The 17,977-nt window shown below is 46.7% G+C and overlaps 3 protein-coding genes across 3 annotated transcripts; 1 reads left to right on the forward strand and 2 right to left on the reverse strand.

The window, feature by feature from the left end:
• Positions 1 to 231: 231 nt before the first annotated feature.
• On the reverse strand, positions 232 to 2,167 carry N7446_009729 (uncharacterized protein; the record flags this gene model as incomplete). Its single annotated transcript, XM_058518474.1, has 6 exons — positions 232 to 498; positions 555 to 655; positions 705 to 767; positions 814 to 879; positions 928 to 1,902; positions 1,969 to 2,167. 6 exons carry the CDS (start codon positions 2,165 to 2,167, stop codon positions 232 to 234), a joined length of 1,671 nt encoding a protein of 556 aa, XP_058369262.1.
• Positions 2,168 to 9,360: 7,193 nt separating this feature from the next.
• Positions 9,361 to 10,689, reverse strand: N7446_009730 (glycosyltransferase family 31 protein; the record flags this gene model as incomplete). The annotated part of the gene is made up of 1 exon (XM_058518475.1): positions 9,361 to 10,689. The coding sequence occupies one exon, from the start codon at positions 10,687 to 10,689 to the stop codon at positions 9,361 to 9,363; it is 1,329 nt and encodes a 442-aa protein (XP_058369263.1).
• A 5,703-nt stretch (positions 10,690 to 16,392) lies between these two features.
• Positions 16,393 to 17,230, forward strand: N7446_009731 (terpene synthase family protein; the record flags this gene model as incomplete). Its single annotated transcript, XM_058518476.1, has 5 exons — positions 16,393 to 16,492; positions 16,545 to 16,698; positions 16,766 to 16,855; positions 16,913 to 16,946; positions 17,000 to 17,230. The coding sequence occupies 5 exons, from the start codon at positions 16,393 to 16,395 to the stop codon at positions 17,228 to 17,230; spliced, it is 609 nt and encodes a 202-aa protein (XP_058369264.1).
• Positions 17,231 to 17,977: the final 747 nt, after the last annotated feature.

Raw genomic sequence — 17,977 nt, forward strand, 5'->3', positions numbered from 1 at the left:
TGAATGAGACAGAGAGAAAGAAAGAAAGAAAGAAAAAAAGGGGGAAAAAAAGAAAAAAAAGGTAATTAATGAGTTCGAAGTGAATGTAAGCTGTTCATCGAAGAGGAGATATAAGAAAAAAGAACCGAAGTTTAGTCGGTACGTATGTGCTTCTTGTTGAATACAACTTGCCGCATTTTCAATCACGTACTGCGCTTGAGGCAGTAGTTACTATACGAAGAGTCTTTGTATTCAGTGTCCTCGCATGCCATGATGCTGTCGGCGGCTGTGTCTGCGGTGAGACGGGGTCGGGGTAGCAGACGACGGTTGCGATGTCCAAGATGAGGTGGTGGTGGGGTCTGACAAGGTGACTCTTGTAGTTGAAGGAGTGGGTGTATATTTGATCGAGGAAATAGAAGCCTTGCTGGTTGAAGTTGGCTTATTTTTGCCGGCACCTAACCGTATGGAACCGGTCGGACCGAAATTGAAACAAGACGGTGACATTGGCGCTGTGACCTCCTGTACAGAAGTCAGTGGTGGTTTCAGGGATCTATTCAGAGGTTTGATGGACATACCGCAACTGTCTTCTCCACCATGGGGTCTTCAGGTGTATCAGCCTGCGCAATATCCACGTTAAGGCTGACTCCAGCCTTCGGGGTGAGGCAAGCCTTAGAGCCTAAACTTCGTCAGGGAATGCTCAAACTCATTATTGAAGACTAACTTACCGCCAGCCGCGATATGAGCACCGAGATCGGCTCCCAGATTGACATCGACTCCCAAGCCCTTGTCTAGCTGACATTAGTACATTGGACACATGTGGAGAAATTGACTTACCGGTAGAGACTTCTATATTGGCTCCAAGATAGGGTCTCAGATTGACACCGGCTTCATAGCCCTGGTCTAGATGATGTTAGTACACTGAATACATCCTGACACGGTCATACATACCAAGAACTGACGCAGAAAATTGAACCTCAGCTTTGGTGTAAATCTCAGCCCCAGCCTCGATCTTAGCATCGATCTTCATCGGCTGAGTCTCAACTTGCGGAGTCCACCCGCCAGCGGACACGTCCGGAGACAAAAAATCAATTTCGAGTTCTGCAGAGTCCTCTAGACTGAGAGTCACTCCGGATGAAATGCCTGCGGAACCTTGGACAGGACCAATTTGATATCCAAAACTGAAGACAATTTCAGGGCCAAGGTCAAGAACACCTCCTGGAATTGAGATACCGTCGATAGGGATCTTTATGAGCTCGTACTCGTCGGAGATCTCATCGGTCATGTTCCCACTCAGTCCTAGGCGTGGCGTGAAGCTTGCAGAGACGCCATTGGGCGAGAGTGTTAAAGAGGCGGACTCGGGTACGCCATAGCTTGTCTTGATGTGGACACCAAAATCGAACGATCCTTTTGTTTCACACCCCTCACATGAAATGTCCACGGAGATACCCTTGCCGGGAATAGGTATCGACTTGCTGAGGGGTATTTTATGGTTGAAGCTTAGGGAAGCATCCGAATCCCAGTCTCGCCTGCTTGTGGATGATTCCGGAACATTGCCCACCGTGACCTCGTAGTTACGGAAAAGTTGTTTCCATTCCGATGCCACGCCACTCAGCTTCGCCTTCAGTGATGGCTTGTCGAACACAATTGATGAGACGACAAACGGCAACCTGTGAGTGTTCCAGCCACAGTGCTTTTTACCGGTCACAAGGATCAATTTACGATCATCGTCATCATTGACCCACTGCCATCCGCGCTGGGTGTAACCGAACGCACGAGTGTCATCAAACTCCACGACCATGCCATTGTCGGTACAGTTAACGGATTTCAGCAGGTGTCGAAACTTCTCCATGGAGACGATGTTTGCTTCGTCGTCGCCGACGTCGACTGTGAGGTTCGCCAGCGTCTTATGACCATTCTGGGAACCTATTATGCAATGTTAGTTATCTTGCCATGACTCGAGGAACATGCTCTATCCAGGGGAAACAATACCGCTCCAATAGTAAGAGTCTTTGCTCAGTCGATCAAAAACCGAAAAGGCAGCATCTTCGTTCGATTGGTCTTCTCTTTCGAAAAGGGACTTGACGGCATCAGGGGCGTCTGTATCTTCAAAAACCATAGACCAGCCTTGCTGAGCGAGAAGGGACAGGACCAAGCTGGAAGACAGCCAGAATCGCCGGATATTCACCATCGTGAATGCGAAGATGAAGTGAGAGCCGCTAGTGATCTGTATTTTCCTCGAGAAATCATGTTGCGGCTCCCCGGGTTTCTACTTATCTTTTGAAGCTTACAGTCATATTCCTTCCCATGAGTGATCGACGTCTTCAAACGGCTGAGAATATTTCTTTAGTGGACTTCACCCGATTCATTGGTATGACAAGCCATTCTTGGCGAGATCCAATCCATACATTTGTCGCCAATAATAGGGCTCAGTGCCTCAAATCTTGGCAGGGGCATAAGGCCAAGACGCGGCAACGTTCGTGTTCCTCATGCAGGCAGGCCTCCGGCTCCACATTTTGGGGCTGTTCGTTCAGCGATCCTGCCCTTTTGAAAATAACGAGCGATATGTTATCGCTCATCATAATCTTACAATTCGTATTGAGCCGCATCAGATCTAACTAAAAGAAGCTGGTTCTTGCGAGGCTCAAATTAGTTGAGAATGCTCACTTCTACGTCTGTTTTATTATTATGAGTAGACCTCGCGAAACCTGCCCAAAACCCGACCCCTGGATAGGGTCGAGTCTTAGTCAGCAAACCTATGGGCTGGTTAACCTTACCTCAGTTCCCTCAGACCACAGCCAATGATGAGACAGAATTCTGCCGATTCTGCCACGCTAACCCGATTGGGTTGCTTCATCAGCCCGTGGTCTGAGCCGGGAACCCCTTCCGTACATACAAGTTTCCGGTTCTCGCCAGCAACCCCACCATTTGGTCAAGGTGTGTTTTCTCAAGCTCTCTGAGAGTATTTCTGACATTGTTAGAAAGAATGGCATCACCGGATTTGCCCAATATGATCTCTAGATCGCGAAAGCGTGCTCGACAATCCTCCCTCGAGTGGCCTTCTTCCAGTTCACCATTACAAGAACCACCTGCGTCTACTCAGCGATCTCGTTATATCTCAGGATTGCAGCCACGCGAACGTGTCGATATGGTACTGGCTGAGCTTAATGATAAGCACCGGTGGACAATCAAGGATCTTCTTTACCACATGGTGCATGCACAACCAGTCAAAAAAAATGGATATTCGACATCGTATCGAGCACAGAAATTGTCTGACGCTATATATGGGCAACCTGAAATTATTGAGCGGCTAGGTAGTGTCTCAAAAGACATATATGCCACTGGTGCATCCGATCTCGTGTCTCGGATACAGACCGAGATTCGAGGGCTGATTAACGGAGATATACTCGGCGAGTTCCAGTCCAATGTGGACCCTAAAGATATGGACATCTCTAGCTTGGCTACGCAGATGCAGAGGAAAGCTCCAGAGCTCTGTGGACTGCTCGTTAGCATCATGACACCTCCAGGAAACCATCGCGATACACCCAAGATCCACCAGGGCAGCATTGTGATGGTCTGTTCAATTCTGGCTTGCGCTTTTGCACCACGGAAAAGCAACAACTTCCCGATGTTGATCGGCTTGTATTTACATGCAATGGGTGTCAAGCGACGTGTGATTAGCTTTCTGGCTGGCCTGGGGATAAACTCAGCATACCAGACTATCATGGACAGACGGAAGGAACTTGCAGAACTAGGACAGGTACTATAACCGCATTTACCGGAGAATAACATGTTCTGGCTGACTTCTTACCCCAAGATGTGTACAGAAACAATTGAAACAGAATGCCCAGGCTTCTCGCAGGAATCTCATTGTGGCATGGGATAACTTTGACTACAGCCAGACTGTTCGACATCAAACTATTCGTGATCCATCAGAGCATATCTCCGCCACCACTGGCAAGCTTTGTATCGGTCAGTCCATCCCTGCAGGAGGGCTTCTCCGATCTATGTTCCATCCAGAGGTTACACTGAGTCCTCATGATATCTACATGGCACCAGGCAATCAGGATGATGAGATCTTCCATCAATGTCAGCGCCATTGGATTGCAGAGGCCATTCGCTATACTCATCGGGAGGCAGTAGAGAAACTATTTACTGCGGAAGCGTGCGTCAAACCAGGCCAGATGAAACCGCGAGCCCATCTTATTGACTGGCCTGAATTCCCAGCAGTTAAACGACTGCAAGCGCAGAAGACAATTCACTACAGCCTTGGGCCAATGTTATACAACGAAGGCACGACAGAGGGGACATACAAGGTCATTCAGAATGTCTTTCTGGAGCAACTGGGGGATGATGATGATACAGACCTTGATGGGCTTTTACAACTGGTTTATGGAGATCAGAAAACAGTGTCACTCCTTCGTGCCGTCAAAAAAGAACGTGCGGAGGCTTCTCGTCTTTTCGATCGTTTCAGCTGGATATTGCCAATCCCCGGACTGTTCCACTGGCGTATGAACTACTTGGATATGATCTTTGAGCTCTATGCTGGGACAGACCACCCTACCGTTGAATCGACGATCCATCATAATAAGGTCTGTCTCGGTTGCGTACAGGGACACAAAAGTCCATTCCACCATAAAGAAGAGGTGGCTACTCGCTCATTTGACGCTCGCGTCACGGCCATGTTCTATCAGTTTGTCCCATTAACAGTCAATTTCGCGGATGCTAAAGATGTGGATGATTGGATTCAAAGCCTCGGAAGGGGTCAATTCCTGGACGTTGTGGATCAGATACGCCAGTCTCTGTTCCATTTTAAAGAGCAGCAGTCTAAGGTTCGTGAACGAGAAGGAGAACCAGTCGACTATGAGTTCTCAGCACATGCGAAATTCCTTCAGCAGATGGAGACTTACAAGTCCTTGAAGCTTGCCATCAAACTTGGTGACATTGGAATTATCCAGCGGATCTTTGCACAATGTTGTCTCCTCTTCCCTGGCACAAAGAAAACCCGATATTCTTTCCTCTCCTTGTATATGACATGGCTCACTCAAACCAAAGCAGCTGATCCCGAGCTGCAGACTGCCATTCTTGCCAACGGACTTGTGAATCTACGGGGTGCGGAGGACGGTTGGTTCGAAATTGATCGACTGAATGAGTTCTTCAATCTTCATATGAAGACACTCATGTCGACTCGACGGACCTCAAATCTGGACATCACTACCATGTTCCGTCGAACTGCTCTCACAGCCAGCTACTGTACTGATCTAAAGGAGCTTCTGGAGGCTACCTTTGGAGAATATAGCAATGGGCGACACCAAAATAAGGATGCTAGCCAGGATGTTCGTCATCTAGCTTATCAGATCTCGAAGTGCATCCAAAAGCAACCAAATGGTCGGACAAGAGGCTTTCAACCATGTGATATACTCACAGAAACAATTGGCGAAAAGCTCTTCAAAGCCGTACAGAACTTCAATAGCCTCGTCGTCAACGGACAGTGGGCACAAGAAGTTGATTTTAGCAAGATGACATCGACTCCTATTGCTGTTCTAGATGAGATTGAAGAGAATGACACATGACACTGAATAGCAGGTTGCTGCCGGGACAGCTTTAGCTATACTTCTCTTCATTCCATTGATAATACTCCCACGCTATATTATAAGGTGACTGACACACATTGATGGAATGCATCAGATGGATTGTTCATCATTCTCTACCAGACCTTAGAACCTAGGTCTTCTCCACCCTTCATCACGCGACGCCCATTTCCTGATACCACACCGAGGGCCTTGCGTTTGGGAACTGGAGTTGCCGAAGGAGGAGGCATGTCCATAAAAGCTTGGGATGGCGTGTTAATATCAACCCACGGAGAGATATTCCGAGATGGAGTTGGTTGACTGGTGCTTTCTGGCGTGACTGCAGAAGACCATGTGAGGTTGCTGCATTCACTCATTTGACTAGAGTCATTCGACACACGCTTCCTCTTTGCAGGGGTTTGAATAGTGGCCATAAAGGCTGCTTGATATGCATTCTTCAAGACATCCACAAGACCCTCAGCAAGCTGATTCGACAAAGCCCATATTCCCAATATTGTCTGAAGATCCTTTGCCTGGAAATATTCCCGCTCCGAATAGGTGGCATTTTCAATATATATCGCAAGATGGACATATTGTTCTTCTGCCAGTATGCTTGAGCAATCAGGTATGAACTTCACTCCGTTCAAAGCGCTTGAAAGGACCTCCTTGGACCAATATTTTAACTGGTTGATGATTATCTCGTCCATCTGTCCTGACCTCGGACCGTGCTCAGTATACAGATAACGAGTTGGATCATTGAGCTGATACTCAGGATTGCAGTTGCTGCAGCACCGGTCACGCCGAGGATTACATCTGAACTCTTCAGGTTCATTGAAGTAGTCCAGGAACCGTTTCCGGAGGCATTCTGTAGGCTCATTGGCAAGGAGATACCAAAATTCAGGCAACACAGCACGTCGCTCTTCATGACTTAAGCGTCCACCTTTCTGTGGTCTCTCAGGGTTTGCTTCTTTGACTTCATCATCTGAATCGGCCAGTGGGTTGTCTTCCGCTAGATCATCATTTTCTGTATGAATCTTGCGTTTCACGGCACGTTTCTTGATACGCCCCTGTATCCACTGATCAACGAGAATAACGATCTTTCCATCCTGTCCAAGGCGAGATGCCCGACCACCGCGTTGCCAGAGCGTTGCTGGTTGTAGGTTTTTGGGGAACCGATACATGACAACTTGATCAATATCCTGGAGGTCCACTCCGAGCGCTAGTGCCTCGGTGGTCATGAGGACACGAAGCTTGGATTGCGGTCCGGGTTTCTGAAGCTCTTTGATCATTGCTTCCTTGTCTCCCTTTGCGGTGTCGCTATGGTAGACCTTCACCGTATCCATTGCCTCTTTGAGGGTATAGTTGCAATGTTGAACACTTGCCCCATCTGGTTGCTTGTTATGCTGCAGCCAATACCGACAATTTTCCATGGCAGTATATGCATCATTCTTCGAGTCAAAGAATACCAATGTCTTTGGGATTCGTGACGGTCGTAAAATGGGCTGACAAGGACCATTGTCAAACAGGAAACGCAAGGCCGTTGCCTTCTTATGCGCGCCTTGTGGGATCCAAGCTGTTTGAATGAGCAACTCTGGACGATTGACGGATGTCCGCAAGATTTCAACATCCTTTGGAAACCCAAGTCCCTCAATAACAACGCGCAATGTATTCATATCAAGCGTAGCAGAGCATGCAAACCAGGGGACGCCACTGCCGAATAGACTTCGCAATTGATGCAATCGCGCATAGTCCGTTCGAAAATCTTTGCCCCATTGAGCCACAAGATGAGCTTCGTCTACAACAACCAGAGCCAGCCGGTCTCGGAAACCTGGATGCATAGCAGTTGAACGGAACTTGTCACTGATTGCAAGCTCTGGACTCACGAGGACATGTGTGAACTTGCCCGCTTGTACCCTGTCAAGAAGTTCGGATGAGAATGTTTCCCTGTTTAGGAAACAAGGTCGCCCTCCAATGTTCTCGATGTAATTGGTCTGCTCAACGCCAATTTGATTCAATGGAAGCACAACAAGGGTGATAGACTTATCAAGCAAGAGTGACACTGCTTGCAATATCATACTCTTCCCAAATGACGTCTTCGCAATCAGGATAAGGTCCTTTCTCAGGTAGATCAATTGTCTCAATGCTTGCAACTGACCCGCACGTGGATAATAGGGATACAGCTCTCGAATTGCTTGTCTGATGGCTTGGTCCTGTTCATCCTTACGCTTCTCAGACGCATCGCGAATCAGTTTCTGCGCTTGAAGAACTGAATTCTTCTCAACTTGTTGTTTCTCCAGCAAGACAGTTGCGCCCTCATTCTCGTACTCCACTCCCAATTCAATAGGCTCTCCAGCCTTTGAAGAAGGTCGATTATTCTCAGAGGCCAACCAGTTATCCAACTGTGTCTGTCCATTTCCGGGGTCGTTCAGTTTCGCGTTATATTTCCGAGGAGGCTTCCGTCGTGATGGGCGTCGATCTGGCATCGTGAGGCGGGTTTGGAGTCAATTCTCACGCGATAGAGTTAATATTGTGGATCAGATGTAGCCACTATACATTAAAATATGTCAATATATGCTTCATGGAGGTTTTGGCGGAATACTTGGGGCATATAATGGCTTTGACAGCTTAAGAAAGGGTTCCTTCGGGTATTTTAAGGACATATTTCTCACCCACCTTTCCAGTTATACATACAATTTTGGTGTCAATGGGTTCAGCTCAGAAAGATGCAGAAGACATCGTCGCCCGATTCTTAATATTCGCGTGGGTGCGCGAGAAACTTGGAAATATTGAAAGACGCGCCTGGAAACTTCGCCATATAAACACGGGCAAAAACCCCGGAAACTTGTATGGTACCACCAAATTCCCAGCTCAGACGTTCCCCAAAAAAGGTGTGTCAGCATCGCTGGAAACAGCAGGCGGTGGATGGCCAAATTCACCGCCTTTTTGGGGGCGGCTGAGGTAACTGAGGTAAGGTTAACCCAAGACCTAAATGGGTACCCCATGTAACTTAACCCGCAAAAGCAAAAACAGTTGACCTCTCGCTTTTTATAAATTCGTGGGGTAATTTTCGATTATATAAGTGTAAAGCCCTTGTTCACTTTCTAGTTTCAAACTAATTTTGGAATAGCCGAATACTATCAACAAAGGAAAGTGAAATTGGCTTACGATAAAGATTAGTATAGCTCCGTAGCCTTAAGGTCGACTCGAGGGCACTATAGCCCTACCAGAAGAAATCTTCCGACTTCTATTACCTAGTTATATGATTAGAGATGGAAGCAAATGTTCCTTATCATCTTCCTCCACTTCCACCCCCTCTTCCTCTCCCACCATATCGTACACTAGGTCATGCGTTGATGGCCTATCTGCTTCTGCTAATATGCCTTCTACGTGGTATGTCTCCTCATTTGCAATATTTTCGTCGACATCTTCACTTTGGCTAGCCTTATTGTACCTAACGTGTCCTAGCATCATCCGCTCTTTTCATCTTTTCTTGAACTTAATTCAACTCATCTTTTTGGATTGGTTCCCCTTGATAGATTAGCCCCATTCTTGCATATAATGTCATACTACATCAGCTTACTGTAAGAGTATCAACAGATATCCAACTTTCGCATTTAAATATCTACGTCGTATCGTTGCGGATACGATAACCCGATATCCGACGATATGTTCGATACTGCCGCAGCCTAGTGAAGTGTGCCCATGTGGCAGTTGCAGACAAATTTAGCATATCTGACCCTTTCTATCAGGCACTTTTAACTTTCATAAAGCGGAGACTTGCCAAGACTATGGCATTACTGGAAATTTTACATATTTATATCCACTTTTCCCCTTCACATCGAACGCTTGCTTTGACCTGGGTGATTCTTTCCATCATCCAGCCCGAGATGCTGTTTATCGAGCGATCTGTCTTCCATCCAAGGGTAATTGAATGGGATATGGTACATTTCTTTGGTGTGAAGCGGAACTGCATGCATTGCACATCCTCCTCACAGTGTAGCTTGCAATCCTCAAATCCTTCATTATGAGTAAGAACTTTCTCCTCGCCATCAGATAAGTTATCCCAGTCATCAATTTTTGTAGCAAGGAGAGGGTATATAAGGCGGTTGAAGATGTCAAAGTGGAGTAGAGGGGCTTGCACATCTTTTATCCATTCCTGCTCGAGATCCCAGATTGATTTTATTTCAAGAGCATCGATGTGGTGGAAAGTGACAACAGGATAACACCATATATCTTTGGTGTATTCCATCGTGCTTGGTGTTTCTCGTTGGATAAGAGGCCACGCCCCAGTGAGACCAAGGCCGGCCTGTTCTAGTACATAACCAAGAATCAGGTCCCCAAATGAGGTTTTATTTATGAAATATTCATAATCACGATTCTGGGAAGCCATGTGATGTGTCATTCGCTGTATAGCTGGTCGTGACAGCAGCCATCCTGCCCCTCCGTATGCAAAAAGTTGGCCCGCCATGGTCACTGGTAGTCCTAAGAAGTAAGGTCCCCTCCAGTCTAGCTTTTCCAGCCATTTGAGGAGGTTAGACCAAACCAAAAAAGTGTCTGCCTCGATGAACATAAACCACTTTGCGTCCGGTTTGGCCTGCAGAGCTCTTTCCACAACGGGGAGAAATTTCCATTTATCGAGATTCCATGCGTTTCTTTGGACAGCTGGATTCTCCCGCATGAATTCAGTCACTCGATCTCGATTCTCATGCAAATCGCGATAGAACTTGAATTCAGGCGCGGATTTCTTCATCTCCGCACTGACTCCAGACAGCACATCATGAATGTAATGGCCCTCGAATTCTTCCTCCATGTCTGAGAAAACCACGTAGTGTTGGATACATTGCAGAGTAGTTTGAAAATGTACCGGCAACCTCTCACGCAACGCAGTTGCTCCTGTCTTGACAATCACTAGGACATCATCGGCTCCCAGGAGTTGACGGCAACGATCGGTGGATAAAGGCAATTCCACGGTCGTAGAAATGGTGGATGATACTGATTGTATTGGTTTCAGTGATATCGGATAAGATCCACCGGGTGAGTAGATTGCGTTGACGTTGAATAAGATGAGCAAGGCAACAGTAAAGCTTAAAAATCCGGCAAGGATGGACTTGAAAAGCCGAAGATCAGTAAGCCGATTCGTCATATTTGAAAAGTTGGCTAAGTGTAATTCCACGAGACTTCCTTGTCTCATTCAGAAGGATCTGAGTCTGACTAAGAGAATAAGAAAAAAGACGTGAACGCTTTTGGGCCAGGGGGTTCCCCGCAGGTTTGGGGGGGGGGAGCCCGCTGCGGATGGTTGGGGATCGAACACAGATAAAAACCTTTACAAATCAATTTGAATATGAACATAGTTTGAGAAAAGAAAGGGAGTACAAAGAAAGAAAGCCCGTAATCATGCCTAGCGTTGATGGCTCGCATTATTGCAAATTGAGAGCATGCCAGAGCCCCAAAATCCAAGCCCCAGATTCGTATTCCGTGCATGGGTCCTCTCTCTCTCAAGGACGGGGATATTATCATTCAGTCACGAGAAATTACAAAGGAGACCAAGAAACCGTAGGCCGAAAAAAGGTGCCAAGACCAAAGCGGACGAAATCCTTGGTAAGCGGGACATTGTGAGCGAGGAAGTCGAAAAAGGGGAAGTAGGGCCTGACTGGATATCAAGGCCAGACGGAGAGCCATTACGGATTCTGCTTCGATGTTTGGGTCGGTGATGCATCGCACCAAAATTGAGTCGTAATTTTAGAAACATAAAAATGAGAACCATACGAGCTTTGAAGTTTAATATATTAAACCTTTCCACTTCACAATCAGTGGGCCGCAAGGAGCAAGCAATACTCGTATCCTGCCGCATTTTTGCTTCACAAAACAACCGAGTTGATCAAATTTATCCAGTATTTCTACCTTGGGTTCGAAAAGTTTTCCTGCTCGAATTCGGTCTGTGGCTCGTTTTCAGGGCAAGGAGATTGGTCGCGAAACCCGTCGCAGAGCCAAGGGCTTGGACGGCGCGTCTAAGGAAGGTGAGAATTTAGCTATTCCTCTAGCCAATTGAAGCTTCGTGACAGGAAGAACCCAAGTCCAGGAAGACTTAGCGCAGGTTGGTTCGGAATTGACAGGGGGAAACAAGAGGACAGGTCCGATGTCTCTCGAGGGCCTATTAAGGCTGGGGAACACGAGGTGGTCAGCAGGGTGCCACTCAATCCAGCAACATACCGCGAACATCCTCAACATCCTCGGCCTAGCGTGAGTCCCTTCAAGGGAAATGCTCTTGTCAAAAACGTTCAGCAATGCTTTAAAAAGATAACCTGACGGTCTACGGCCTTCTCCCTTCCTGCCGCATTTGACTTCTTCTCTCCTCGCATATTGTGTTGGTTCCAACGTCGCTTTCGCCAATATGAAGTTTATCTTTCCCACTCTCTTAAGCCTGCCACTTGGAGCCCTTGCAGGCTCTGCCCAGTGGTGTCGAATAGTTAATTCTGACGTGAAAGTTAATTGTCGGGCAGGGCCGCACCTCGATTCCAGGGTGGTCCGCACCTTAAGCCCGGGTGAGAATTTGTACTTTGCGTGTTACAAGCGGGGAGACTGCTATAAAGATAACTGGTATGATATCTTCCCATATCTTTTTTTGACTGTCAAGGTAAAAGAAATTCTTGAGAACAAGAGCCTAATCAAGACGCAGTACGTGGGACCATCAGATTAACCCGGGGGTGAGGGCGATTGTTATGTGAACGGCTATTTCACTGATAGCCATTGTACCATGGGTAATAAACACTCTCGCTCTTCTCTTTCTTTGCACTTGTTTTAGTTATAGCTGAAGGTCGAAGCTAACTGTTTGGGAAAGCGAGGCTCGGCGCATGTTGAGTTATCAGTTATCCGAGCGGTTCCTCGCGGCCGCTTCTTGTTCCGCAACTCCCAGGCAACTGTGACAAAAACGGTCTTCAACACCAGCACCTTGGTGCCTGGCATCCTTCGATGAATTGTGCTGGAACGGGAAGCATGAAAGAATAGTCGTATTTGTGGCCTCTGATTTGTTATGCCAGAGTAGGTAGAACTCGTTTTGGGTGGTGGCAAGGTCGAAGGATGGAGGCTGTAGGAACCAAAGATGAAGCGAGGAAGGGAGAGTGCAGACCTATGTTACTCGTGCAAGAATAATATAAAATAGCCTTCCCTCGCCTCTTTTCTTGCTCTTCTCCTCAGACTCGGTCTTCGCTGATCAACCTCACCAATTTCCCTCATTTGCCTCAGGAGCTCAGCACTCGCGGTCTCGGATCGAACGATATAGTACCGCGTTGCTAAGATGAGCAACCGACCTATGGAGGGCCTGACTGCATTTGCACTCCTTTTTGAATGGCCCCAAATTCGTGATGCTGACCGAGGAAGTGGTGCCAGGCTTGAACTCAGCATTCAAAGCTTCACGACCCCTGAAATTCAGATTGCACACCCCCCTTATCTCCCATTTCAGCCCTCTCGGAGCCACCGTTTAGCTCAGGTGGGGGTAATGCTTTCCCCAAAGTGTGCTGGTCCATGCCCGCCTGCTGCTGTAAGCTCCGAGTTAACAAGTCCCAGTGGCAAGCAGGCCCCGCAGTATTGCTTTACAGACGCAGTGAAAGAAAATACAATAACTACCAGGGGGTTTCGAGGTGGCTAGAGTGACATGGATCGCAGTGTGTGGTCTGCCAGAGATACCTTTAGGAGGGGATTTCGTAAGTGCAAGGGGCTGAAACGCAATTAAAGGAACACACAGGCGAATCGCAAGAGCAGACTAAGAGCAATGAAACAGGGAGGTGGCAATGAGTAATAAGAATGAGATAGTGAGAGCGGAACAGAAAAGAAATTGAAGCGATAACACTTGAGGGGACAAGTACAAGACCAATGAGAGCAAGGGAACTGGTGACGCGCGCTTCGCACGCTAATGCCCTGAAACGATCAAAAAGGAAAGGCAGGTACAAGAAGTCAAAGCAATATTATTGGTTTGCTTGACTGGTACTTGGGACTTGGAAGGCAAGTGAACGTTGACCAATGAGGAGGTAGAAAGCATCTGACTAATAGTCACATCATCTTGAAAAATAGGAAAACCAGTAATGTTAGTTAGCTATCGTATTCTGACAGTGTAAGTATATTGGAGGAATACAGAGACTGATTCTTGGAGAACCGCTGGGTTCTCCTAGAGCAGACTATTTAACATGGGAAATCAGCGGTACGGTGAGTGAACGCTGACGTGTCGACACTATATAAGTGTCGATCCTTCGTGTGTGCGAAAGATCTGTGCATGGCTTCTGAGGATTCCGTTACATGTGGCAAGATTTTGGCTTCGTCGGCAGTATCTAGCCACGTAATTTGCGTGGCCTCCTTATCCTGATCATTAGGTGCAATTATTTTAGGGGATTCCTAGAACTAGTGTGTGATAGGAATTGATTTAGTCTGTGATCTTATAGCTGATTTGGTTAGGGTCTATAGGCCGGCTCTCTAAGACCCACGGTTTATACGCTTCTGTTTACTAGTCGAGGAAGGAGTAGGTGGCAAATAGTGAGTTAGTGTTAGGAGAAAATGTATATTATTAGTAATAATAGCTAACAAGCGATGTTCTTTTGTGAGGCCGAAAATACGACCTATCAGGAAAATATGTGTGAAGAAGAGGGTTCTAGTGTTTGTAGGATAGAGCCTATCAACTAGGTAAGACGAAGATGCCTGGAAGCGAACAATATATTGGAGGAAAACAGAGACTGATTCTTGGAGAACCGCTGGGTTCTCCAGAGCAAGCTATTTAACATAGGGGATCAGCGGTACGGTGAGCGAACGCTGACGTGTCGACACTTATATAGTGTCGATCCTTCGTGTGTGCGAGAGATCTGTGCATGGCTTCTGAGGATTCCGTTACAATATGAATGTTTATGCTTAGTGGTAGAAAGTTCGCCTAACGCTAACCGTTTTTAAAGTACGTAGTGATATGAAAGCTCTAATAGGTTCGGGTTAAAGTATTATAGATAGTTGTCTGGAGACGGTAGTGAAGAAGAGTTAGCCTATCGTTTAGATAACCACCGCGTTTAATAACAATACCGAGAAACGTCACTATTAGCTAGGCAGCCTCGGGATAGTGTATAAAATACGATTCGGTATCTTCTTTATTACCCGGATGACTAGATTCTGTAAGCTTTGTTCTATAGTAGATAGGACAAACTAACCGGTCTAATTTATAGGCGTAGAGGACAATATGAAATTTCTCGTCGTCGGACGAGGTAGTTAGGAAAGAACCATAGACAAAAAGTGTTTAGCTTATAAAGGTTAGACTAATTGCTCTTGTTAAAAAATCTAACTAAGGTGGAAATTTCATTCTATTTAATATCGTCTAATTGAATGTCTACGCACGGTATGTGGAGTGAAGTACGGAGCTGCATTGAAAGACCTTTACCGGGGCGTATAGGATCCGGTTTAACATAGTCGATAAGGTCTCGAATATGAATAATAGCCTGGCAAGTTGTATTGGACGGCATAATGTTATCTGGCATAGACCAGATCTAGAAAGAGGGAGTAGTTTGTCAGGACCCCAACCTGCGAGGTGCCTGATGGATGCCTGAAGGTATACAGCGAGCCTTGCCCTCGCAATGCGAGGGTAGCTGATCGCACACATGGACCACGACGGCCGTGCATGTCGCTAAGTATATTAGCTAAGCGCACCATGTATTTATTGTGCTCGCTGGTCCTCGCATGGAGGACTAGCAATTAGTCTCTTAATACATCTGCACATACATTTGTCGATAGCCTCTATCTCCCGAACTCATATCGCTACCCTAGGACCTCGCAAGGCCCTAACATAGTTGAAGTATGTTCCGTTCTAGTAGGGGTTTAGAGCATCTATGTGGCCAAAGGAGAAGTGGGCAAGAGAGACTCCGTTTCATGGTCATGGTACACTATAGAGCGAGATCCCTGTACAGTACTTCCCGAAACTGGTGTCACCACCTACACTCTTCGATTGTTTCCCCAACCCTAATGCCAACTCTACTATCCCGTATTTGGAAAAAACCTGGAGTATCAATATTCCTGCTACATTACATATACGGTACTTTACGCCAAGTGATACATGTACCTCGTGTCTCATTACTGTATGGAGTAGCTCCTTTTTTCTTTTGTTGGGGGGTTTGCGCTTGGCAAGGATCGAGTATCACACTAGCTGTCGCTAACCAGAGCTCCACCTTCTCGACTCTCACCAATATCTCCTGTACGTCGATTTGGCTTCCACACGACCTGCCTGATCGGCTCCTTTCCATTTTTCGCATTCCACTCACGCGGCATTATGGTTACTATCTCACCAGAGTCAATTACAGAACGAAAGACTCTGATAGAGAAACACAAAAACCAGAAAATTGTCGTACCAAACATACTTTCGCTTCTCCCTGGCTGGCGCTGTGAAGTCAACCCCCACGTCCATGCCACGGAAAAGGACTACCGTGCTTGGCTGAATAAGCATGTTCTTCGCTATTTCAAATATAAAAATCACCTTGGCTAATTTCTCACTAGTCTCGAACTGACAGAGAAGAGCAAAATTGCCCTCACAAAGGGGAATTACATCTTTTTGGAAGGAGTTTTCTATCCTGAGACCTCGCAAGAAAAATTACTGGTCTTGGCAAAGTTTGTCTGCTGGGTAAGCTATATTGAGACTTCTGCTTGTGAGACTTTTGTTAACGAGTAGATCCTAGTGGGGTATCTGGGACGATGGTATCATGCGAGTCCCTTTCGTTCGAACTCTTTCCTAATATATTTATCAGAAGTCGATCCTGGCGGCCAGCTTGCCGAGGACAGAGCAGGCGCTCTAGACTCCTGTCGGCAACTTGGTAAATGTATCGAAGACTGCATGAGCTCAAGCCCGAACTTCAGCCCACCCCCAGACATACGCAAATCTGTGAAGATGCTTTACCCTATTCTGGCCGAGTTCCGTGAACATATGGGACTAGGTGAGCCTTTGGTGATCCCTCCTTCTAGGGGGTTCTAACTCTGGTTATTTAGTATCGGCGGATAATTTCCGCCGAGCCTTCCATGATTGGATTGACTCTGTTGTAGAAAAACAGTCGTGTCAAATTGGCAAAATTCTAGATCCGTGGGATTATTTCCGGCTCCGGACTGTCAATGTTGGAATTATTCCAACCGCTGTCTTGCAAGAGTATGCCCGTCGTACAGCCCAAAGTCTAGATGAGACAACAATGTGACATGCTAACTGTGAACTTCAGATATGCCCTTGGTTACGAACTGCCACGGTGGGTTCACGAGCACGATGCAATTAAGGTCATCTCCCAGGAGTGTGCAAATTTAGGTGGCTTGTAAGTACCTTCCACCATAGGATCCTGCAGCTTGAAAAGTCGTCTAATCGGATATAGGGTGAATGACATCCTGTCGTTACAGAAGGAATTTGTGCATAACTCCCCTTCTACGAGAGACACATTATCAAGCTGACATATACGCAGTGTGACGAACAAGTCGAAAATATTGTGCTGTTGTTTGCGTATCACTATGATCTTAACATTGAAAGCGCCATTAGGAAAGTTTTCGAAACTATCCAAGAGCGCTTTGCACTTTGCACAGCAGCCGAAGCCAGCCTGCCAATTCCCTCTGGAGATGCTAAACTCGACGCAGATATACTGAAGTATGTTGAGGGTTGTAAGGATGTTGTTGTTGGTACGGTGTATTGGGCGTAAGTTAATCTACTCCTACTAGGGCTTATGCAGCCCCCTGCTTCCTTATTGATTCGGAGGCTTGCGAATCCAGTACTAACTTTAGAAAGCTACCACTGCGAAAGATATTTCAAGAAAGCACAAGTTAATGGTGATCTGGAGCTTCAACTTGATCTGTTTGTCGACTGAGTGTCAATACGTCGACAAAGTTGATGCTCGACCTCATTGTAGTCGGACCCGTGGCTTGCTTTTGATTCAGAAAACCCCACCTAAAACCTGAATGAAGAAAGTTGATAGGTCATTTACTCTGTAGCAAAGAACGTGGTTTTGAACTCTGCTGTGACTATAGGCAGCTGCGCTTTACTGTATTTCCTTGACAGTCAATCTCGCGTGCCGGAAGTGTCACTTTGCGCTTTCTTCCCTTGCTCTAACTATATCGACGCACTATTCAAGGAAGCTATCGAACCCTTGGCTAGGATTATCTTTGTACAACTCCCAATGCCGTCGAATGAAGGCTTTCTGCTTAGCAAAAGAATTCCTCAATGGGATTCAAGTCTGGCGAGTATGGAGGCAAATACCAGCTTTATACCTGCCTCTGGATATATCTGCTCTAAGGTCACCTTAAGCGACTCGCACGACCCGCGGTCCGGGTGAGAGTCGCTGAGGTTAGACCCTAAACCTCTACGGGTAGGTCGCGGGTCACAGCCAGGTCTACGCCCACTCATTGAAGGGATCCCACCCATGGACTGTCAAATATCAGCTTAATCTAAA

Source organism: Penicillium canescens, assembly GCF_028828765.1.
Source record: "Penicillium canescens strain IBT 15451 chromosome Unknown utg000006l_segment0_segment0, whole genome shotgun sequence".
Taxonomy (NCBI): Eukaryota; Fungi; Ascomycota; class Eurotiomycetes; order Eurotiales; family Aspergillaceae; genus Penicillium; species Penicillium canescens.